This window comes from Meleagris gallopavo, chromosome 2 (genome assembly GCF_905368555.1).
Source record: "Meleagris gallopavo chromosome 2, MGAL_WU_HG_1.1, whole genome shotgun sequence".
Classification (NCBI taxonomy): Eukaryota; Metazoa; Chordata; class Aves; order Galliformes; family Phasianidae; genus Meleagris; species Meleagris gallopavo.
The window spans coordinates 2,515,172-2,540,616 of NC_139405.1; the positions used below are offsets into that span (position 1 = coordinate 2,515,172).

Sequence of the window (25,445 nt, forward strand, 5' to 3'; positions counted from 1 at the left end):
CTAGTGTTACTGTCCCTCAGGGATGCCCAAAAATAATGGGAGCTAGAGTGGAAGCATGTTCTCAGGGTTAATTCAGGTCATCTCTCTGGAGGCAATTCCTTATGCATATAAATATTGTTGTTAAGCAACACAGGCATGTATATTTCATTGAGTAAAAGTTGTTCACGTGTATGGGTAAAGCTGGTTGGCATTGAAGCAGTCAAAGGAAATTTATTCGGAATAAAACGTTCCATAAAAATTTAAGAGGAACCTCTGATCTTTCTGTAGATGCACGAGAACATCAGACATTTTCTGCCACTGGCCAAAAACCTTGGGCCAAATCTTCCATGTTAATTAAATGTACCTGGATGAAGTTATAAATTCAGATTAGTGCTTTACACTACTGAGTAAGTTTTACCAATGCAGTAATTGAAATTGTTGCCTAGGATTTCCTGCTACAAAATCCGTCCTACTGAATCCTGATCTAACACAGAGAAAAACTACCAATCCAGGTATGAACATTGATTTTTCCCTCGGATCACGAAGTGCACAAAGTCTTTTAATTCATATTTTCCAGCAGTGCTATATATTGTGAATGGCTTCAGAAGCATCCATCTGTGCCAGGACAGAGTTCATTTTCCATGCTGTGCTTTATTAAATGTGAGAAGTACACCAGCACTAGAAATGCCTGGGTGATAAGAGGATGCACTTTTTATCTGCCTGGAGCCTGACTGACATCTCTGAACGCTGTTACATCTAAACAGCTTGAATATGTGACCTCATTCCTTAAATACCATCACTTGAACAGCTCTTGTTGCTAAAATAAAAGCACTGTTGATTCTCTGTTGTGAGAACTCCTACAGACCCTCTGACAAGCACCAACTGGACGGTACCTTTTTCACTGTGATGCAGATGACTGCTTGGTTGTAGGAATTACAGCAGACCCGTAGCGGCAATTTCAGCAAAGGCACCGCTTGTGGTTTTGATGGCACTCACTTGTGTTGCCGTCCGACTGCCGCACAAATCTCTGCCACGTGGAGCAGGATTGGGAAACAGACCACAAGGAACATGAGCCTGGAAAGGTAAAGAGGCAGAATAACTTTGTTTTCTTATACCGACAAGTTTGTTAACTTACAGCACAGTCCTTCACTGAGGGAGGGCTGCAGTTGAGCCAGACTTCCCAGTAAGATGAGACCAGCATCAGCTTTCTCATTTTCTGCTGTCTTTTAATGCTCTGAAATAAGCTTTCTGTAACGTAGGCCCTTATCAGTGCTTTGTAAAGTATAAGCAGGATTTTAAAAACACAAGCTGTGCCCTCTATTCAAGCACAACTCTGTGTTTCTCAGGAAACAAAGCTTGTGTGGAGGAGCCCAACTTTTGCTGGGAAGCTGAAGGATGGGCTGGATAAAAAGCTTAATTTTTTTTTTTTATTATTTTTATCTATAAAAACCATTTTTGTGGAGCACTGTGCAAGCTAAACCAAAGAGAAAAGAACTCTCATTTTAGTGAATATATTTGTTGTTTGAACAATCTTTTTGGTTAGCCTGAGCTTCTTATTTCAAATAGTATTCCAAAACAGTATTGTGGCTACCTATGTGCATACAGCTGTGTCGCAGATGCATTTAGGACTACAGGTGCAAACTCTCTCCCTTGTTATTCTTTGTTACTATACTGAGGTAAGGGTCCCAAAGGCCAAAGGGACCAGAGGGTGGGAGGGACATTCAGGTAACTGACACATCTTTATTGCAATCTAGACCTCTTACAAAAGCTGAATGTAATTTGTTTAAAATTGCTCAATGCAATCAAGCTGCTAGTTAGCTGAGCACATTTGGATACCTGCTGGTGAGACAACAGGGACTCAGACAAGCCTGGCTGGCACTTGGGAAGGTGAGGGAATTGCTGTATTGGAGAAGGCGCTCGGGCTGAGATTCCACAAGGCTTTAAAGGTCAAGAGGAAGCACCTTGAGGCCAATATTGAATGTGGTTGGCAACCAGGGCAACTAAGCCACTGAGGGAGTTATGTGCTTACTCTGCCTGCTGCCAACAAAACTCCTGCCAGCGTCTTTTTGTGGTAGATGAAGTCTATTAATTCTGCATGCATACACATCAGCAGAAAGGGTCTAGCATTACTCTGATCTAAATGGAACAAAACGTGGATGTGAAGGACAGTCACATCCGAATGAGGCAAGGAAGTGCATTGGCAATATTCCCAAAAAGAGTGGGGAAACACTTCAGTCCCATGAAGCCACATCGTGGGCTGGACTGCGACTAGATTCCTAGGGCTGAGAAGGAGCATATGAGACTTTTTACAGTCGATGCAGAGTTTAAATTGTCTCTAATTTTCTCTGATCAGATTACGTACACCTGCAGACTTCTTAACGCTGCAGACAGACGACTCGAGTGCACTGACAGTGCACAGAAGTGGCAGACGGAATAGTGGTGATGATTTTTAATTACATCTTTGTGATATTAACAAATGAAAGAAAATTGAGCTTCCTGATGATTTTATTAGATCCGTAAGTGAAAAGTGTACAGATTGAAGGGAAGATGACAATACGTAGTATTATAAGAGGAATTAAAGGTAAAACTGTGAGAAAACCCATAACGGACGATTTAATGAAGTGGTTAAAGCCATTGTAGAACACAAACTGTTTTTAATTGGAGACATCGGACAGTTTCATCTTTCTATCAAACGTTCAGAGGAAATCAAATACCCCGTTGTATAAAAAGCAGCTGGGACACGGGGAGAATGGCACTTCTATCAGTGCTCTGTAAGAGGTCAATGACAATTTTAATTGATGCTATTTCGGTTCTAGTGGCATGGCTGATAACTAGAATAGAAATATCCGAACTGCCTGTTCTTAGAAATATGTGGACTTTATTCAGGAGAATCTTCAGCTGAGAAACCAGTACAAAAATCAGATGAAATCTGCAGATACCAGAGAATGGATGCAATTAGAGTTTGTTCTATGGGTACAACCCATTTCATCAGTTTCTGAAAAATACAGAGACTGTCAACACTCACTTAGGCAAGTTAATAGCAAAGCCAGACATCAGACAAATCACATTACTCTAAAACTAGCAGGCAGTTCTTAAAATAACTAAATAAATTTTAAGTCACTATTGCTTTAAAGTTTGTTTTCATGCATTTTTAGACTTTTCAGAGCCCTTTTATCGCTTGTTCTTTGTCAGCCTTGAGATCACAGCATGGTCCTACTAAATCCATCTCTTGATTTCTTTGGTGTCAGTGTTGCATACCAAAACAAATATCAACTGGATTACTAAAGTAGCGGGAATATGTTTTCAAGTCTGAACAATAGCAGTATTCCCAGTTTGCTTTTGCTTTTTCAAATACAAAGAGTAAGATTTCTGTAGAGCATTAGAGACAATAATAGAAAACAGTGCAGCTAATTTTGGAGGTAGAGTGTTTCTACAGTTTATTTGTGAAGAGAACTATTGTCAGCCATTTCAAAAATAAAAAATCTAGCTGGTGGTCTTTGCTGTGGGCTGAAAGGTTGTTGTAGGGCATTGAGAAGTGTGTTTGAGCTTGTGGTGCATGGGCGTGTGAAGAGTTGGTGGTCTTTTGACTTCTCAGGCTAAACATTGGGAATACAATGCACATCCATGTTCTGATGATGTATTGTGAATTTGCTATCAGGCTTATGCTGGGACTGCTATTATAATGCACTGAGATATCTTCTGATGCTATGCTTTTCGTGGAGCCCGTGTATCCCCTGGTTAATTTTGAACTACTTAAGCCCAAGAGCTGCAGGCTGGATTCTCAGCTGCCATGAACTCCCAGCAGTGCACTGATGTGAGAGAAGCAGCCCGGCTCCATGCGAGCTGAGGAGCTCATCCAGTGACTCTGCATGGAAGGCTGATTTTAATGACAGTTCTCTTAAATACATAACACTTCTTAGCCAGGAGCTGATTTTTATCCAGGTTGGTAAAAATTAAGGATTGCTTCACTTTTTCTCGAAGCAAATACACATGTCCATGACTTCACACATTTCCAGGGTTATCTTTCAAAAACAGGGCAGTCTGCAGATGTCCCTAACTTGTAATTCTGCCACTAAGTGCTGTGGTGGTCTCAGGATGAGGTTGTGCTCCTTCCACTGCAGAGCTGTGTTGAAGAGACGCTCCCTTTGGAGAAGTGTGAGGGAGCAGATTTCTGCAGGGCTGCTTCAACTGACGTTCCCAGTCTCAGACTGATGCAGCAGGGCTCCAGCTCTATCCTCATTATACTTCAAACCCTTGTTAGCACTGAGGATTATATTAGCATTGGTAAATTTGTTGGGATGAAACCAGTTTCTTCTTCAAGAGCCCTTTCTCCTCCTGCTGCTCACATTCCCACACTCTTGTCAGGTTAGCTCACTTCATCACGCCAGCCTCTGGGTCTGGAGTGGCTGTACTGAAGTACTTCCTTCATCTGAAGATCTTATTGCTTGAATTAAATAGCTGCATCTCCTGAATCTCTTGTTTCCTAGTTTAAATACCTTTTGATTTTTTTTTTTCCCCCCAGCTCTGTTGTGCTTTCTACGTTTTAAGTGGAATCTTTCTAAAATGCTTCCATTACATTAACTTTGTGATGAAGGTTTTGTTTATCATTATAATACATCCAAATGTATTTTCAGATTATATTTGTTGGGGCGTTTTTTAGTTTGTTCTCAGTCTACAAGGAACTCAACCTGTGAGTGCCAAAAAAGCAGAGATTCAGACTGGCTATTCACTAAACAAATGCATTTCAGAATATTGTTTAACAGTGTAATGCCTTCTGATTTTAACAGCATTATATAATTAGAATGAGCAGAATGGAAGGTCAGGCTTTAAAGACAGTCCTCATGCCACTGTAACTACTGCCACTGGATTCACATTGTATCAGACTTGATCTTTTAGTCCTCCTGCCTTCAGAAACCATAAACAACTGCATCATATTGTAGTGAGGTACATATCTGAGGGACAAGCTGGTCTTTAGGAATACGTTCTGAATGAGAAAAAAGAACTGGGGACAACTTGGACTTAAATGTACATATACAATAACAGAACTGAGTCAAACCATAAATAAATTCAATGTGGTAAGGTAACCTGCAGTTAGATTTTTCACTGTTTTTCTGCCTCAGCTGTTGTAATAGAAAAGGGGGTTTCTTGCCCTTTTTTTGCTATCTTTTTTTTTTTTTTTTTAAACAATCTCTGCATATTGTGGCTGTGATTCCTTCCAGCCTTTGTCTCCTCATCCTCTCATGTCGCTCTTTCAGAGACCTCAGGACACAGATTCTGTTTTGTTCTGCCTTCTTTTTTCCTCCAGCTGATGCTGACTGGCACTGCTCAGCCTGTCCTCCCTCCAGGCAGCAAGGCACAGGGAACTCACAGTTTCTGTACATAAACTCCCACCTTCCCTACCCATCATTTCACACTCTTCCTCACCAAGCTGTCATTGACGAGCCCCCAGATGCTGAGCTCTGGCATTAGAAATGACCTCACTGGGGCACAGGGACAGGAACAGCCAGCCGTTCTTCGTGCTCACTGGATGAGATGGCCATTATTTTTGGAAGAGTGCTACATGGCTTATGGTGGCGTCAGAGTTTCTGTGTAGCAGCACTGAGAGCACAAATACCCACATTTATCTCTTGCAGCATCTTGTGGGTTTCTCATCCAAGGATTGCCAAACCCCAAACCCGCCCACAGTGTCAAATCCCATGTGATGTTGCCCCAGGTGATATGGCAACGCACACGGCATAAACGTATTCCGCACGTCTGTTTGGTGCCAGTACTCAGGATTTTAAAACCAATTAGCCATGTGCAGACATGCAGCCCGACGTGGAGCTGGATACGTGGAAATGAAATGGTTCTGCGAGTTCTGAGCACAGCGTTTCTTCTGAACTCCAAACTGTGTGGGTTCCCAGCACCTCTTCAGCCGTGCTTTCGGCTGACATGTTTGGCCTATCTGTGGAGTTGTGAGAAAGCTGATTTTAAAAGAAAAAAATAAGCCCAACCTGGCAGGAGGTATTTATAGTGTCTATGTATCATACAGGGCCTGACTGGGATTGTGGATTTCTCTGTTGTGCTCTGTAAACACGAGTTCATATAGCCCTTGTCTTAGATGCTTACAGCAGAAGGGATTTCACAGAATTGTGTGCAACCAGCTATAATGTAATATAGGAAGCCTATATATGCTACATGTTATGATCTACCCGAATGTGCCATTATGGGATACTACTCATTGCTTGCTGAAGTTCAATTGCTTACCCTTTTTTTTTTTTTAATCTCAATGCATGTATATATGTTTTTTGCTTGCTTGCTTGTAGATGTGGTTTGCAAATCCAAGCAAATCCCAAACATCTGCCAGAAAAATCAACTCACCAGTAAAAGCAGGTGGCGAAATGACTGCTGCTTTTCCACTGTCCTCTTTGGTTTGTTGTTGCCTCATTTTTCCAAAACACCCCCACATAACATGTCTTTCATCCACCTGTTGCATTGTGTCTTGTGAACTGTGTGTAGGAGGAGGTAATGACTTCTTAACGTGCCAGGACATTGCATAACCCAGTGAGCCTTGCTTCTTGACAGGGATGCCTAGGCATTCTGTAACAGCAAACATGAGCCTTCTTAAACAAAATCAAACAGCCCATCAGGTTCAAGACAGAATACTTAGCTTAGCTGGTTCACATTTGCATATGCGTTTATAAATATATATCTCACACACAATTACAAGTGCATAAATCATTACAGAGAAGGAATACTGACGATCTGAACTGAAAATTCCAAGCAGAGAGGTAGACAAAATCCTTAACGTAGTTTGTTTAAAAATTACGTATTTGTAGGGATGTCTTTCAGTTGCCATAAAGTGATCTAGAATGTAATGAAGATATTATATTATGTACTTATATGGGGGCACCTGATGTTATTAAAAAGCAGTTCAAATAGCACTTCTACTTCTGAAAACTCTGGGAGACGATATATCCTGTCCTACTTTTAGGAATAATACTGTCATTTTTATTTGGTTGCAGTTGGATGTATGCTATAAGAAGAAGTAAGAACTATCCAGTCCTGGGCTGTTTTGGTCTGAGGAAACTAAAGTGGATAGTTTTAGGCAGTGCCAGTGTGAGGGCTGATCTCCCTATTCTGTGCAGCAGCAGCTGGAGGTCCCGTCCATTTCAGCATCCCTTTTTGTCTCCTCCCAGCTGTCTTACTTTTTATCACACAGTAGGATGCATAAATTACTTTTACAGGTTCAGCATCCTGGGGTGGCCATAGAAATGGATTTTCATATAAAAAGTGCCTTAGATCGTGGCAGAGAGGCTGAATCTGCAGAGGCAGAAACCATCTTTGCAGAAAAGCCAGGATGGACGTTTTGATGGAAGTGTTACATGTCAGAAATATAAACTGCAGATACATCTATGTGTCTTACATCCTTTCCTTTTGCTGTGTTCTGGAAGAAAAATATGTTGCTTCAGATCCAGAGTTCAGTACAACTGTTGAAGATCTGTCTGAACTTCAAGCTATAAGAAGGGCTAAACTGAGCCGGGTGAGAAGCAGTGTGACACCAGCAATAATCTTTGGGGGAAAGTGGCTAAAAGTGGGCTGAGTTTGAGGATTTCTCTTAGGAGTAAAAGGTGAGGTTTGCACTTTCATTGGGTGCTGAAAAAGACTTCATGAGGGATATCTTGCCATCCTATCAGCTACACAAGTGTGCCAAAATAGGAGGAAATTGCTTATTTATCATCTGATATTACACAGAATTTAGCAGAACAGATGAATTCTTAGGTTTAACAAATAGGAACAAGCAGGCTATCTTTTCAGGGAAAGGATTTATTTGAAATGGCAATTGGCGGGCCTGTTTTCATTTAATGTTCTAACCAGGATGCTTAGAAAACATTTTTACGCTGTAAGAAATACAATATGCATGTCTTATTAACTTATTCTTTCCCGAGATTGTAGTCTAGGCAAAAGAAATTACTAGCAGAGTAACATCAAAAAGCTGTTTGCCATCACTCAGTGAGGTTGGTTTTACAGCATACTACACAGCTGAAGCATGACACGATTTTATTCGTTTAGCAGCAGTCTTTGGAAACTGATTTGCCAGGTGACATTCTGGAAAAAATAAAAATAAAAAAAATAAAGTACGTCATTACTCTTGTGAAGAATCAAAGTTGTAAGCAAAGAGAAACAGGGAAGGAAATAAGTTTCTGAGGGCAGACAAACCTTCCATCTTAGTTTATCTACATTAGCTTCAGAAAGACTGTGCTCCATCAGAGAGACCTGTTGAGTGTTTCTGTGGCACGATGCAAAACTGACTGGGACTCCATCCAACTGATTTAGCTGGATAAATCTTTAAGACTGCTAGTTCTAAATTCTGATTTCATTTACTAAAGCTTCAAGTGGGTAAGATTTGGATGAGAAGCAAATCTTTGACTCTGAAGTCAAACGTATTTTTCCCAATACATCCAGGTATTTATGCCCCGGATATGGTCAGGTTACAATCATTTTCAGTCTCATATATTAAAAATGTTTAGCAGCTTGACTCCATCTGATTGCATAAAAGCAGTTATTTGCTAACAGCCTGTACTGAAGGATTATTCCTTGAATAGATGTTATATGGTATTCAAGTAGTGAGCTTTTACTGAAATACATTACATGTTTTGTAAGTCACAACGAGAGGACTAAACGAGCAGCTCAGAGTAAGTGACGTCTGCATGGCATCCTGCCCTAGAAAACTTGATGAGTCTTGATTTTCTTTCTGCAGTAAAGTTTTCCTTTGCAGATCTTTTCCTTTGCATTTACCCCTTCTCATGGTGTATATCAGAACTAAATCAGTCTGCAAGATTTGCCTTCCATTTTTCTCTGCCCTTGCCAAAGCAGTGGCTGCAGCTAGGTAGTCTTAACCACAGATCCTCTGGTGTGGCTCACTTAGAATAAATCCCTGCCTATAACAGTCAGAAACTAGTTCTAAAACCAGTAAAACTAGCAAATTCAGGCTTTTATCACTTCAGGTCTAACAGTGCACACTGCTGTTTGCAGTTACTCTACATGCCTCTTATCCTCCTTTTTGGTTTTGCCATCTGGGTAGAAGAGAAACGTGCTCATAAAAGCTTCATTCTAGCTGATGGCTGTCAAACAGGACAGGCAACAACCACCTTCTCCCTACCTTGCTTTCCACAGAAGAGCTTGTCTGGCTCTGTGACTTACCCAGCTGCTCTTTTTCACAAAACTATCAGGACTTTAATATCCTCGAGTCTTCCACCACTGCCAAAGTCAACTGAAATCGTCCAAAAAGCTTGAGGTGTGGTGGTGGGCTTTTTGTTTTGTGTGTGAAAAGGTGAGGGAGATGGAGGGCTCCGGGATACAACCAGCTCAGTGTGGTTCTGAGAAAGCAGGGTAGCCGTCTTGAAATTTTTTTAGCTGTCCTATCTTTATCTGACCCAGATAAAAGGAAGAGCTCCCTAAACACTGCTGAGACAAAATGCGGCAGTCGCAGTGTCGCTGTTGTCTTCCAAAGGTGCTGTGCTGTCTTTGGAAGTCAAAAGTGCACGGAGACCCCAAAGCACCACTGCAACTGGTGTGAAGATTCCAGTCTGATACAAGCAGTTACAATGCACCAGTGACTGAGCAAAGCGTGAGAAGATAGCATGTTGGGACCTTTCAAACATGAGGCACTTGATATCACTACTGTTGCTTCCAGTGCAAGCTTTCCATGCTTGTACCTTGCAGTTAAGCTAGCAATGCCACCAATCTGCTCTAAAACTACACTTGTAGCTGTAAAAGCATTCTGTCTGTGCTCTAATTCATTATGTAGTGAGCACGTTCTCCTTTTCTCATTCCCTGGGAATTGGACATCACAATATGTCAATCCAAAAGACCGGAAACGTACTGGACATCAATGACCTTCTTTCTCCCACTGCATCCCCAGGCATACAGGGAACAAACATTGCTGGTTCATTACTTTAATTACAATATGTGGGATGTTTTACAGAGAACAAAGTCATATTAAAACCCTGAGAAAAAAAACAAAACAAAACACCCTTGGTATGAAACCACCCTTGGCTGAAACACTTGAATGTAGACATGTGCATGAGTACAAATCTAATGAGTGATGCTGAGATCTAAACTTGATGTTGATTCTAAGCATTCAAGTTTAGATGGAAAGTAGGAGGGGGGATCATGCATTTTAAAAAGCAATTACAATACTACCTTGATCTGCATTAATAGTCAATGAATATTTGTGCCCAGGTCCAACGAGGTGGCCCTCGTGTTCCTCAGGAGTGTAAACTGTTGTGGCTAAAATGGTAAGTGAATTATTTTACTTCTTATAAATGTGAAGGACTGACGAGTAGCAATATTAACACTAAAGTGAGGAATTATTTGCATTTTGTATCATTTGATCATTCTGACTCCTTAGAATCAGTCTCAGAAAACTTCACATTTTTGTATGTTGAAACTTTCTGCAGAGACCCGGTGAATGTTGAAAGTGGTACTAGAATCATTCAGTGTACACCATTCCACCACATTTCCTTGGATTTGTTTTTCTAATACTCTATTAATAACACGTGAAGATATATTTCTGTTGATTCCATTTTCTTTCTAATGTACTGCTTCATTATAACAATGAAATGTTTTTAGTCCTTATTTTCATTTAAGGACTTTTTTCATTCATTGCGGCACGTTCCCTTGAAGCATCCTCCAACTGGACAGAGAGGGTAGGACTTCAAAGGAGATATTTATTTTAAATCCACACTACCTGCTTGTTGGGAACCTGTTAGTCAGACAGGTTAAGAAGCCTTACCCGAGGTCAGTATTTAGATGGCAGCTTACCCAGGCATTTGGAAGTGCAACGGTTTTGAGGTTTTTGTACACAAGTCTTGTCTGTCTTTCTTCTATATAAACTATGCCTTCTTTGGGTATGGAAAGATCCCACTGCTTAGGGCCCCACAACATCAGTGAGATATAAAACTAGCATTTTAAATGTGTGTCATCTTTGGTTTGTTTCCAAGGGGAAGAGGGGTCAGACCAAAATCCAATTAGAACCGAATTCCTGTGCAGTTTTAGCGAGGTGAATTCTTCAGATTGCAGCCTCATTTGCTAGAGCACATTGTGTGTTATCGCTGATTTGGTTCAGTTCATATTCTTGTGTGTTTTAATGAGCAAGTATATACCTGTTCTCTGTTACAAAGTTATTTGTGTCGTTATGCATCTGCTTCAGGTGCTTGAATGGAAGCTTAACCAAATTGCAGCCTAGGAAGAAATTGGCTGGATGTGGGAAATTTCAAGCTGCAGCTGATGGTAATTTGCCCTCATGACAGCTGGTGTAATTTGGAGCTGTCCTTAAACCAGCCCCATCCCTGCAGATGCTGTGGCGCAGCAACCCTATGGCTGGCTGAAGGAAGTTTTAAACACTGTTTTGTGACAGATCTGCGTATCAGCGTGGTTCTTGGGATGCTTACTGTAAAAACACGTTGGTTTGATTTTTCAATATTATATTGGAGGGGAAAAAAATGGAAAAATTGGCTCAGCTGAAGTCAGTCCACACAAACTCTTATGGGACGTTAGAAACAAATCCAGAACAGGAAGTGCCTGGAACACAAAAGAATATAAAAGATTTAAAAAGTGACTGGCAAGAAAATGTTAATTGTTGCAGAGGACAAAGCTGAGAGGCAGGTCCTGGAGAAGATTCTATAAAGCAAACCTGTCTCAGTTACCGTTAAAGGATGGTAATCTCTCTGTAACGCTGTTTTAACGCTTTTTTTCCTCGATGTGCTGCATTTGTATTATCAGATTAAGGAGCGATTTTCTTACAGCACCTCACCACAGGGCTTGAGCAAAAGTACAGCAGGCATTCGGACCAAGAGAAATCTGCTATAGGTAACCCGTGGCAATGGCATAATCTGAAAGCAAAGGCAGAGTTTTATCCTTCCAGAGACCAGAGGCTTGAAGTCTGGGGGTTGTGTTTTAGCCTAACATGAGGGACGGAAATCCAACTATCCCTGCAATCCTAACTCCACGTTTTTTAATTGCTATCTGAGACTAAATGCTCTTCCTGTTTGAACCCACTACGATTTGTTCCATCACAATGATGTTCCTAGTCTATGATACGCCATCATATCTTCCATGTGAGATCAAGCAGAAGGTCACAGTGGACAGAGAAAAGGCAGCTAGTACGTATAACCATTATCAGTGCTACTGCACAAATTCAGAAGCAGACTGCTTCTCTTTAATGTACTGAATGGTTTTCTTCCTAAGTTTGCTATATGAAATCATCTCATGAAAACTAAGTCTGTAAATTAACTTACTGAATATCTGCAAAGTACGCCTACTTGCTGACAATCTTCATACAAGAATAACAAAATATTTTTCTAGGAGCTAAAGCAAAGCGTGTTTTGCAGTGTATGTCCAAAACTGCAGAGCTATGTTTTCCTCTCCCTTGTTAATTGACTTGCTCGGGGTATCTGGAACTCCCTTCCTGTTTCCCTCCAAGACCTTTAGTCACTTCCTTTCTCTAAATAAAAATCCCTTTCGTTTCTCTTTAACTGATGATGGATTCACTTTGAAGCATTCTGATAACATCATCTGATTTCTATATAGATTTTCCTTCTTGTAGATTACCAAAAATGACTCTGGCTGGAAATGTTCAAGTTGGTTTCACTGCTGTGTCTGTACTCAGAACTCTACAAAGTATTAAAAATAGCTATAGGCAAGGGAATCATGTCATAAATCCCAAAGCACATTAACTGCTGGTACAGCGAGGAGGAATTGCTGCTACTGGAGCTGCAGCACTGCTTCTGGGCTGTGGTCCTCCACGCTGGGACGCACCACTTCTACCAGAGCAAAACTCCTGCTGGGGAATAACAGAATTATGGGTGAATCACAGCCCTTCATAGAACATAAAGGTTGGAAAAGGCCACTAAAAGATTGGAAAAGAGGGCTAAGATCAGCTTAGAGGGCTAAAACCCAGCACCACCGCGCCACTAAGCCAAATATGACTGCCAAAAGGACTGGCTTGAAAACGTATACGAGTCATTTGTCAAGATACAAAATCTTAGAGGGAAAAGAAATAACGAAGAGGAGAACAGAGTCTAAAGACTTTACAGGTCTTCAGCTAAGTTCTCATTCACTCGCTGTAGGATTTTGTATCCCCGTAGGATAACAGTTGTCTTTGTGAAAATACTTTCTCTGGTCCTTCCAGGCGTGTCTGGAAGAGGAAGGGAATGCCTGTGTCCTCGTGCCTCCTCCAGCACAACCGAGGCCGGGCCAGGTGCGGGTGCTCGGAGGAGGCGGGGGAAGGCGGCAGTGCGGGGGGCGAGGCATCGCCTCACGGCCCAGGCCCGCATCACAGCCTGCAGCAGGCCGGGCTCGGGGCACAAAGACATCCCGTGGCCGGCCGAACCGCCCGGTTCGGGTAGCAACGGGACTGCCGGGCCTGTCTGCGTAGCTGCTGCAGCGTCACGCGGGCTGAACAAGTTGGTGCGCTCCCAAAATGTCTCCTCCCCGGATGGACGCCGTGATTCCAGCAGGCTTTATGACTTCCTAGCCACGCTAAGCTCTTTGCGCGCTGTTTCGACTACCATCTCGTGCCCTGCCCCCATCTCCTCGAAGGCAGGGGCTGACCGCCGCCGCCGCCCGCCTTCCCTAGGGGGATGCTTCCGCCCGCGGACCGCCGCAGCGCCTGTAAGGAGCGGCCCCTCCGCACTGCGGAGCTCCGCATCGTGCCCGGCGGGTGTGAAAGCTGCCGGAGCCCGGCCCAGGGACCGCTTCCCACCGCGAGCTCCGTGCCGCGTGCCGCGCCCCACGCCTGGCCACGGCCGATCGGGGAAACGCGGATCCCGGACCGCGCCCCGCACCGAACTTCACCCGACTTCGCCATCCCGCCCCGCCTTCGCGCTGCATATTCATGAGGCGGCCGCGCCCGATTGGCGGAACTGCGCCCCCGCTGCGTCCCATTGGCCCGCGCGGCCGCCGCTCACCAGGCCCCGCCTCCTTCCCCCGGCCGTGACTCACCAGGGCGTGGAACCGGTCCCGCAGCGCAGCCCGCGCCCTCCCCCCGCAGCCGGCAGAGGCGCAGCCCCGGCGCCGCGCTCATTGTTCCGCCCGCTCCAGGCACCATGGACGAGCTGGACCAGTCGCCCCTGGTCTCCTCCTCCTCCGGGCCCCCGCGGCCGCAGCAGCCCCAGTTTAATTACCAGTTCGTGCTGGACGACGAGAAGGAGGAGGACGAGGAGGAAGAAGAAGAAGAGGAAGACGAGGACTTCGACGAGCAGCTGGAGGTGATGGAGAGGAAGCCCGTGGCGGCCCCGCAGGAGCGGCCCTCGCCGCCGCAGGACCTCGGCAGCCCCGCCGAGCCGCCCCGCCCCGCCGCGCCCGAGCCCGCGCCCGAACCGCCGCAGCCCGCGCGGTGCCCGCCGCAGCCCGCCGCCTCCTCCTCCTCGTCCGCCGCCAGCACGCCGTCCCCCGGCTCCGAGCGGCCCCAGCCGGAGCCTCGCAGAAGAGGGTCCTCCTCCGGCTCGGCGGGTGAGTGCCTCTCCGCGCCTTTGTCTGCCGCCGCACCGCGCCCTCCTTCCGCAGCTTTTGCGGGAGAACGCCTTCCTCCCCCTTGCCCCCCCCTTTTTATTTTTTTATTATTATTACTTTTAATTTTTTTACACTCGCGTGCGAGTCGTTCTCCTCTCCCCTCTTTCTTATGCTGCTGGCGGAGGGAGGGGCGGCGGCCGCCTCGCACATGGCCGCCCGGGGGCGAACCCGCCGCCGCCTGGCAACGGCCGCGCTGCGGGGCGGGAGCGGGGCCGGGGAGCGGGGCGGGCGGCGGCGGCGCGGCGGGCGCTGACGTTACTCACGGGGAGGGAGGGAGGGACCGCTCTGCAGGGGGGGGAGGGCGGGCGGCGGCCTCCGGAACAATAAACGTTCGCAAACCGAGGGCCTCGTGTCGTGATGCTGCCTCGTGTCGTAGATGCCGTTGTGCCTCGCGGGCGTGATGGCATCCGCAGGAGTCGAATGGGCATTCGAGATCGACTGCCCCAAGTCCACGTTAAACCGGAGTGATAACGTGTAAGAAAGTCACCGAGGGCCTGCAGCGTGTCCAGAGAAGGGCAGCGAGGCTGTGAGGGGTCTGGAGCACCAGTGTGATGGGGAGCGGCTGAGGGAACCGGGGCTGTTGGGTCTGGAGAAGAGGAGGCTCAGGGGAGACATCACTGCTCTCTGCAACGACCTGAAAGGAGGCTGTGTGAGGCGGTGTCGGCCTCTGCTCCCAGGGAACGGCCGTAGGACGAGAGGGGATGGCCTCACGTTGTGCCAGGGGAGGTTCGGGTTGGCTGTTAAGAACGATTCCTTCTCCAGAAGTGATTCTGCACTGCCACTGCTGCCCAGGGAGTGGTGGGGTCACCTGGAGGTGTCCCAGAGCCGTGGGGATGTGGCACAGAGGGATGTGGGCAGTGGGCACGGTGTGCTGTGGTTGGACTGGGTGATCTTGGTGCTCATTTCCAACCTTAATGATTCAATCAAGTCATAAAATAGCCAGTTGGAATGGACTCATGAAGTTCATCAAGTCCAACTCCATGTTCTTCCTTGGAAAACAGGGATAGAAGTGTGGTTTCTGGGGCTGCTTTAGCGTTTTTGCTCCTTGACCCCAGAAGGACGAGGCGAGGAGCATGTTCATGCCTGAAATGTTTCTCCTTTATTGAAGCAGAGGAGAGATAACCCCATGAGAGCTGGGTGCTGTAGCTGAGAAGTGGTGCCAGACTTATTTTACAAGACCTAATTGTGGGGAGACAGGATCTATCACTGATGATGAGTTCAGAGTTTCTGAAGCAAGGACTGGCATCCTTAGCAGGCCTGCTTTCCAGAGGCAGAGTTTGACAGGTACAGTACTCATCTAACGATGGGTTGGAACACAGGTTATGTTTTAAGCACTTGAATCCAGATGTGAGCACATCATTTTGATAAAAGCACTGTCTGGACATGTTTATATGAGTGCTTTGGTCCTCCCAAGTGTGGGAGTGCTTTGTTTCAGCAATAGCCACCCAATATAAAACCAAAAACCACCTGCAGTCTGGATGGATATCAAATCTAGATGATTTAACTTCAAATGAGTTCACTCCCAGTCTTGCTGTGAAACTGGCAAAATCAAATGATGCCTGCAGCTGGTGGCAGGGTGCCTGTGGAATGGATAGCCACAGCCTGTGATGGCCGCCGCTCTTCTGGAAGGTTATGGCTTCATTCTCTGTCAGCTCTGCTTAAGGTTTAAGTGAAAGACTGTGGTTCATAATCTGGAAACTTAGGAAGATTCAATTCTCTTCGTATTTAACATCTAAGGCTTTGATTCACTGATGATATGAGATGAATAGCTTTGAAGTCTTATTTGGAAGGAGTATTGTCTATGGTAAGTGTGTGAAGAATAGCAGGGTTTCCTCTATCACCAGCAGCAGTGGGTCCTGGTGCTGCTTTTTGTCAGTGAAACAATGGAGAAAAATGCAGACAACTTCTTGGCCCAGTAAAAGGTATTATTTATATCTGAAGGAGCTTTAAAAAGCAAAGCTTTGTAATTAGTATCAGTTACATGCTTAGAAGTATTCCGTACCATTCTTGCAGGAGGTTGTGACATAATTATATGTAATGCAGGTCGCTGGCAAATCTCTACCTTCCTAAGAGCGAATATAAATATTTGTAGAAGAAGAAAACAAGAAAAAGAGCTCCAGTAAAACTTATGCTGCCTTGGATACCTTTTTTTTTTTTCTTCTGTTCACTGTTATGTGGGTAGCAAAAATTACTGTTCTTGAAAATTTAAGAAGTAATCTTGATAACTTAAGTTTACATACAGTGGGAGGGGGGAAAAAGAAAAAAGCAAACGTTAGGTGCATCCCTGGTAACAGTGATGTGCTGTGGTTTTGTTTTTTAATTTTTTTTTTTTTCCCCTCTCCTAGCTGTTCCAGTTAAGATTAACCAGTAAACTATGACAAGAAGATGCCACCTTTCATCTTCACAGCCCTAGATGGTTCAGCACAGGCTGCTGCTTGTAACTGCAGGCTGCATATCGCCTTGCTGGAAGGCAGAGCTGCAATACAACGTTTAACCCTACGCTTAATGGGAAACCCACGTGCTATCCAAGCAGACTGGTCATGTGGAATGGCAGGCCAGTATCCTGAGTGAGCAAAGATGATGGCTCCTTGTGGGTCAGCAGCCTGTAATCCAGCCAAGGTTCAGTGCGTGTGCAGATGTTCTGAAGTGCCAGTTTATTAGTCTTGTTTTTAATTAATTTTGTAGGACTTGCTTTTAATTCATAGGCATTCAGGAGAGTTTTCATACAAGCTCTGCCCGTATGCCAGGCTGTGTCAGGTGGAGGTCAGCAAGGATGCCATCGGTAGCCTCCAGCTACCAGCGTGCACACACTGTTCTGTGTTAGTGCTCATCCTCACCAACCTGACCCTACCTGCAGCAGAAGGCAGTTAAATGTAGTGGGCTGCACCTGCTTCTACTCACTATGTACATTTTATCCTGCAGCAGAAATATTCTGGAGTCTGTAGCTTGCATTTTATACCCGTTGTAAAGCAGCACATAAGCTTTTTGTGTTGTTTTTTTTTCTTTTTTTTCTGTGTTGATGAGTTTTTCTGGTATGCTGTTGTGAACACATAGGATCACGAAGAGGAGCTGTTTGGGTTTTATGGAGAGAATGCAGCATGACATGGAAAAAATACAGCTGTCCTTGAATACTACCACAGGTGACTTTCACTGCATCCTTCAGTTATTAAAATCCGTTCCTGCTGATCTTCAGTATTTTGTTGAAGTGTGAGGCCCTGTCCCTTCCACCCTCCCAAACAGCAATAAAACTAGAAGGGAGGTGGTCATAACCTGTGTCAATTAAAGGTAGAATGTGGCTTTATCCTGTTATTCAACCAGTTGTAGGGGCTTATGGAGGAGAGTAGCCAGCAATTTGTCTGGTGCAGTAAAGCTCGTGTTTTCATTTTTGCATTTCACCTTCCCATCTGAGTGAGTTTAGTGGGGGATCTTACTGTGCATTGCTGCATGCATGCGCAGTGCCTGTGGATCAGCTGCTGCAAGAGATTCTAAAGCCAAAAAGCCATCTCCCCTGTTAACCAGAAGTGTATGCAGGGATGGGCTTGTCAAGTCTGGTAGTGTGTTTGCTTGTTGTGTGTATCCTTTGATTTGCTTCCTAGGGTAAAACCACACGGCTTCCAGCTGCCATATAGTGATGTATATCTTGGGAAACTTCTTGTCCACAAAGGGACAGCTCTCTCATCCACGCTTCTGTGTCACTGCTGGTGAGCACTGAACCTCTTCCTTGTCACTTAGATAGCCACTAATGCCAGCCCTTCTTCAAAGGAGTCAGGGCAACATCCAGGCCTCCTGGTCAGTACTGTTCTCTTACTGGCAGGTAGAGAATTGCTTGGGAAGCGTCAAGGCCTGCAACGATTGTTCTGCTTATAGGTTAGGAGTGAGTGGTAGCTGGAGCATAAAGGTCAAGAGATTCCAACTTTGCAGCTCCCAGGGACAGAAATATCCCGTGGCTGTTGACAGTTGGTGTGGTGAGAAGACAGCCAAGTTCGTAAAGTAGAACTGTTCCTGGAACAACACAATGCATTTTGTTATTTCAGTAATTTGCTTTATGTTTTTCTAATCTAGTTTTCTAGTTGGTTTTCTGCAAGGAGGCTGCTTTGCCTTTTGCTTCTTCTTCCAGTGCTGAGGATGGGAAGGATGTTGATTTTGGAGAGCACTCGAGCTTGGGGACTGGCTACTTAGCAGCATCCATACAGTCTTTGTTCTTGTAGTTTTTCCATACTGCTGGAATTCTGTGGAGGTATTGCTGCTTGCCACTGAATTTGGGCAAGAGCTATAGATTTGTGTCTTTCAATGGCTGTTTGGCAGCACCCAACAGCTTGATGACTTTCAACAGCTTAATCTGACTTCTGTCTCCTGAGAAGGCATTAGAGTAGCTGAGGGCTGTTATCCTATGGCTTGAGGTGTGTCGTAGTGTGCTTATCTTTTTTTTTTTTTTCTGTTTAGAGAATATTTTGAATGAAAGTGATGAAAGTGGCCTTTTTTTTTTTTTTTTTTTTTCCTTTGAGCTTACGTATTGCTGTAGTAACTATGTAAGTGATACAAAATGAGAAAAGTTTCAATCAGAAAATGTTTTTCAGGTTCTAGATGCTTTGTAAGCAAGGAACTGCTTCTTGGCATGTTGCTGGCTAGACAATATAAAGCAACATGTGTAACTTACAGGTAAATTGTCTCCAGGTATTCAGAAATGTTCATGCATGAAGTAAGAATGAGCTGCATTAGGAGTGAAAGAAAAGCTATAGTTAAGTTAAAAAAAAAAAAAAACAAACAACTGCTTAGAGTAAGAACTGCAGCTCAGAATGGTGAAATATTTTCATATTTATTTTTCATATCTATTTTTATGGGCTAAAATAGAAATGACTCTTCACACTTTGAAACACTGCCTAAGGTTTTCTACTTTTGAGAGTGCTTTTAAGGCAGCGTGGTACAGGTAGTGGTGAGATTGCTGGAACTGCAGCTTTGTGACACGTCTGGAACTACTACTACAATAGTGATAAAGTAATGGGCTGATTAATATTCATAAAGTCTGAGAAAAGCAAATTATCTCAGTGGAGTGTTTTTATCCTTCAAGTGGAAATAATCAATCTGCTGCTAACTGGATGTGTCAAAATGAGAAGATTTCGGTTAGAGGGATTTCTGAATGACTGCTCTTCTCCATGGTTTTGTCTCAATTGCTTTGCAGTGTATAAACAAGGCCTGTTAGGAGTACTATTTTGACCTTCTGTATTTTTGCTGGAAGGCTTGCTTTGTGTCCTAGGAATGTACTGTAAACTTTCCCTTGCAGCTTTTTAATGACTGGAGCAATCATGTCATCATCTTCATCAGCTGGGAAGAATATGTTAATTAAGAAGTTTTTAAATGAGACAGCAGACTGAGATAAATACAAACTTCCTATTTCCAGTTAAAAATGCTCATGGCCTATCAGATGCTGCTGTTCTGGTGTCAAAGTCCTACTGGTTATCCATCATGAGTGTTTTATGACTGTTTTGGTTGAACTCTGCTCCAGCCCCTCTCCGACAGAAGGCAAAAGTCGGCACTGCCTGTCCTCCTTTGTAGGTGATAAAGAAATAAATGCCAATTAAAACAGATAGTAGTGCTTGTGTGAAGCCTTTGGCAAGTTGGTTGTAGATGGAGAAGAGAAGGGAAAGGAACGAGTGAGATCCAGGGGAAGGAGAACAAAATATGTGGTATCGTTGGAAGAAAGGCCGTTTCTTGGTCTTTGGCCTAGTCTTCAAGCATCCATGCCTTCAGCTCCAGAAATGCTGTTCAAAGGGTGTTCTGAACCCAAGTGTTGTGTAACAGATATCACTGTTAGATGAGAAAATCATCCGTCCTGTGTATGCAGGTTGTCAAAGTGACTTAAAAGTGGGCAGGTAAAACCTGTAGTGAGCACAGATTATTGCATGCCAGCAAGTACAGTGCTGCTTAATATTAGAGCATAGTATATATGTAAAGGTCTGACTTTATCAATTTCATTAAAAGCTATTCTGTGATGTTAATGGCTCTGGTGAATCCTCAGAATGTTCTTTTTCCCTCCTGTGAGATGAAGGTATCTTATGCACCAATTTGTTTTTATTTTACAGACTGTAAGTTGTTACGCCAGTGGCTTATCACCCAAGGTAATGTGTTCAGAACGAGTGCTGGAAGAAATTGGTAGCATCTCTTCCCTGTTAATTTAGCTAATAATATATTCTGCAATGATGAAATAGCTAATCTAAATATTGTTTAATTTTCTTAATCATGGAGCAAGCAGGGAAAAATTCCATCTGTTCAAATCAGTGAAAGGGACTCTTACGATTGGTATAATCTCTGAAATCAAATTGGGTAATGTCTGCATAATGATAGGGTTTGCATGGCTCTTTAGACCTCCTGCTTTTGAATAAGCTTGGGTGTAATTATTATATTTTTCTGTTTGTGGTACTGCCAGAACCCAAATTTGTTTGGTATTTCAATGTATGATTAAAGAGTCTGGATCTTAAGAAAGAGTTATTTTGGTTAAATTATGTTGAGCTATGATTTTTTTTTTCTCTTGTTGTTGTTGTTAGAAATACAGCCAGTGTGAGTATCTGTGAATCTGTGTGAAGCTGGGTATGTAATGGGTTAGATTGCTTCTTCTTAATTGTGTTACAATAAATTAAATCCTTAGATGTTGGGTCTCTGAATATCCAACTGGTTCTTGTCCATAGCATTACTGATCGAAACATTTCATGCAGGACTGAGATGAGGTTGGTAGCTGTATCACAGTATTCAGTGGCCTTTGAAAAAGAGCACAGAACAAAACCAAAAATCCAACTAACACTCTCTGAATGGTCCCTCATTTTGACAGACTGAGATCTATAATACAGCCAGAGTTAACATGTCTTCAGTGTGTGTCTGCTCGTGCTGTGCTTGGGAGCTGAACGTTGTGGGGAAGCTGTGTAAGCTTTCTTACTTTGTAGCTGAACAGAAGATGAGATGGCATACCTTACCCAGCCATTGTATGCTGTACTGTGCTGCATTCCTGAGCAATTCACCTCAAATGTCACTCTTCCAAAAGAAGGAAGGATGTCATTACTGGGCTGTGAAAACATATTTGAGGGAAAAAAAAAAATGCTTCAACCACTTTGGTTATAGATTTCTGCTTAAACAATAAGACGACACTTGCTTCTGGCTAGAGACTTGTTTCCATAAGATAGAATAGCTGAAGATAGGCAGAGATTCAAAGTCCTTGAACTCATTTTCTTCATCTATTTCAAATAACATGAGATTAGAAATCTCCCACGTGCTGTGGTGCCACTTGTGCAGGTGATGCATGATGCCTGCTGGCAGTAACTGAAGAGCTGAGGACCTGTTGCTGCCTTTGTTAAGGATGAGGTTCTTAAGTCCTTCCATCATTTTATCCCATCAAGATGAGTAAAACAGAGCTCCTGTTTTCATGTGAACCTTCATCAGTGTCTGTCTTGTGTATGGCTGGATTTCTAAGTACATTGCAGTCTGAATTTACTAAACTTGAGGCTTCTCTTTATAGACTAAACAGAGCCCAATGAGAAAGCCTAGCTGCTTGCTGCTGCTCTGCAGCTGGAGCTAATGATGTGAAAATATGCTGTTAGTAGTTGAATCTTCATCTTGAGTTGCTTAAATATTTGGTGGAAAATGCTGTGTTTATAGCAATTGCATCATAACAGGGAGAACAGCTGAAGTGGAGTTGGTGTAGGCAGCTGCTTTTCTCAGCAGATTCTTCTGCAGTTGTGTGCCCTTGCTATCTAGCATTGGCTAATTCCCTGGTACAGTCCCTACCAAAGCTAAGCTGTACATCAGGAGGAAGTTGACTGTGTTTACATGTAAGGAAAAAAAAAATATATAAAAAAAATAAAATATATATTTAAAATATATTTAAAAATAATATATATATTTTTGTGCAATACTGAGCTCAAAATGAGGAGTTGATCAGAACAGCAAACCTGCCTTACTGTAAGCCTGCTGTGCGTGGCTGGATGGTCGCACATGAGAGCAGATAGAAGGGTGCATCACTAAGCAAAAATCCAGTCATGATGCGGTCTGAGCATGTTCTTATGTTCTTATGCTGTGGGACTAGACTTAAATCCATGGCAAGTAAATGTTGAAGAAAGTTTGGTTCAGAAATGGCTGTCGTTGGGACTGTCAGCATAGTATTTTTCCATCTAAAACGTTCGTTCTTTTGCAGCTAACTTTCTCTTGTGTCAGAAATCTTTCACTCCGTTGAATCCTCTGGTCTTTATTCAGCACTTTGCTATTAACTAGTTATGCAGTGATTTGAAGTTAAACTGATAATACCAGCTTCCTATGACTATAGCAGCGATGGGGAAACTGGCAAAAATCAGAATGGGGTTTAAAACGATGCTTAGTTATGCTGCTGTCTGCTTGTTTTTAAACAAACCAGAAGTGGGTTTCTTGCTGGTGGGACTTAGGTTTTAGCCCAAAACAAAACACAGAGTTCTCAGGTAGGAGGGTTTGAGCTAATGTGAAAGGAATGTCAATTGGAGTGCTTGCTAAATGGCATGGCAACCATTGAAAAGTGGGGGTTTTCTTATTTTTTTTTTTCCTTTCAGCTGTAATGTTGCAAGTAAATCACTAACCATTTGGATTTTTGGCAGATATCATTTGCAGTAGAGACTATTTTCTCTTCTGGAAAGGTAGTGTTAATTTCAAGGTCTCATTCTGTTGTATTTCACAAAGCAAAATATTTCTTCTGCTGGAAACAGTGATCAAACAGTTAACTTACTGATATTCTTGTTGTGAATCATCTAGTGTCTTCCACTGATGCGCCAAGAGGATCACCCTCAGTGATTTATCCTCCAATTCATATCCTATTTGCTTTTCTTTTATAAATGAAGAATGATGTCCTGCTAAAAATGATATTCTATAACAAAACTTACCACACTGAAGCTTGCCTGAGACTGTAAGTAAATACGTACAAATCTTTGTCAGGGTACATATGCACGTAGTGAAATATAGTATTTTACTCTTTCATTTGACCTACAGAATGCAATTCTTACCCTGCAGCTACTCCGCGTGCTCTTGGTTTGTTCTGTGGCTGCCACCCGTGAGGGTGGGTGGTGCGATGGACAAACCAGCGCTTGGAAGGCTTTGCCAATCTGATTTCAACCTCCCTCCTATTTAAAAACATTCCTTACAGGTTTGTGAAATTCACATCTAGGAGAAGTTGTTCTTAATGAAGTGCATTCTGCGTAGTGCATGTGATGGGGTCGCTGCCAGTTCTTCGCTCAGCTGATGCTGGGCTGCAGCACTGAGCTCCAGCCCATGGTTGGGAGCTGTGGAGGTGCTGCTCTGTTCCCCCCACTTGCCTGGAAGTACCCAGTGCCAGCAGCAGGGAGAGGTCCCGGTTGCCCTCCTCCCAGCAGGAGGAGTGCTGCTTTGATGTAGGTGGAGGGAAAGTGGGTGTCTCTCCTTGGCTGGTTAGGAAACGCTGCTTTTATGTAATTCTTTGTCACACTCCAGTGAGGTGTGAAAAATAAAGTATGGGTGTGGGCATATCTTTCCATTAAGAGAATCTGGGAGCTCAGTGACTGGCATAGCTGCTGTGTGTTTCTGTACTGAGCAAATGGAAGCCAAACCTGAGAGCGAGCTCCCATGTTGTGCTGGCTTAACGAAGCACTGAGAAACCGGTGCTCACACTCCTGAAATCAGTATGCCCCAACAGAAACAGAAAACTCTGGAGTTATGCAGTATTGAAAATAGTGCACAACGCTGATCCTTGATGCTCAGTGACACTTGGCAGTGGATGGGTGAGCATTGCAGTTCTGTGGGCTGCAGTATCACCTATTGATCCGTTGTCCTCCGGTGTGGTTTTTGTCCTTAAAGGCTTTTGTTGCCAATGAACTGCAGCACTGTCTTAACAAGTTCTAAATCTGGAATTGAGGTTTCAATCCATGTGAAAAACATAGTTTCCAGAAAGCAGGAGATCCTCTTTAGCGCGGCAGAGGTTGAGGAAGCCATTCTAAGTACCGAGTCCTTTAATCATTACTCTAATATCTTGCTAGATTTTGGGACATATAAACATCACTTGAAGATAAGTGTTCTACAAAACAGAAATAACCAACTGTATATTGTAATGGGAAATGTAAGCTGTAAGACCTAAAACTGCTGATGGGAGTAACCTGAGTAAGCCAAGAGAGTTGTGAGGATGCTGAATTGACACTGCAGTTGCAGAAAGTCTTGGTTCAAAGCTGAAACAAATATTGCTCTAATGTCTTCATTAGGTTGCTCTGTGTGTACTGCTGGGCCTGTCATGTTTCTCATTTCTTGCTTTTCATCATTTGAAAACAATCGATTCTATTACAGTGTGAGCTCTTAACCTTTTTTAATACTTGATTTTTTCCAGGCGAATAAAAATCAAGATTGTTGATGTTGTCTAGACTGGTAATTCAAAATCTAATTGAAATACTCGAAAATAATTTTTCATTCCTCTAATGCAATTAATATAAACTGTAAATCTTCTTTAACAAGCTTAATTTGAAAACTTTACACACAATTTGGAGCAAAAGATATTTGTGATTATTTTTCCATCAGCGTAATGCCAGCAGGCCATGACAGATCTGGGAAAAGTACTGTTTACTCACGTGTGGAGTAGGACTGGTCTCAATTTCTTTGATTCCTAATGATGGTTGGCATTGTTGCTGCTCAGCTAGGCTTTCATGCAGCTTAATAAAGTGTTTTATCTGTGTGCCTTTATTCTATGTATCTGAAACTCTGGGATCATCTGGCTTCTCACCACTGTATGTTTGTGAACTAGAGTGACTATTTTAGCTTAGCAGAAGGAAGTCCTTCCTTACAGTAGTTCTTAGTTCTTTGGGTGGTAATTGGAGAAGTGGGATTTTCTCTGTTGAAATATTGCAATTAATACAAATTCAGAAAAGCAAAATACATTTCTTGAA

The 25,445-nt window shown here is 43.4% G+C and overlaps 1 protein-coding gene across 10 annotated transcripts in view; it reads left to right on the top strand.

The window, feature by feature from the left end:
* The first annotated feature begins 924 nt into the window (after window positions 1–924).
* RTN4 (reticulon 4) overlaps window positions 925–25,445 on the top strand; it is a 51,391-nt gene continuing 26,870 nt past the window's right edge. For 2 of the 10 annotated variants that reach the window (XM_085218598.1, XM_085218599.1), the window contains exons 1-2: window positions 925–1,061; window positions 10,204–10,259. Coding sequence is in view for 8 of the 10 variants with exons in the window: in XM_085218597.1 (XP_085074723.1) it covers window positions 14,070–14,475; window positions 20,616–20,651 (442 nt within the window). In the remaining 2 variants the exon portion in view is untranslated. Of the gene's footprint in view, window positions 1,062–10,203; window positions 10,260–13,934; window positions 14,476–20,615; window positions 20,652–25,445 lie in introns of those variants that run through there. The other 8 variants (XM_085218597.1, XM_085218595.1, XM_085218594.1 and 5 more) reach the window with 6 other exon arrangements.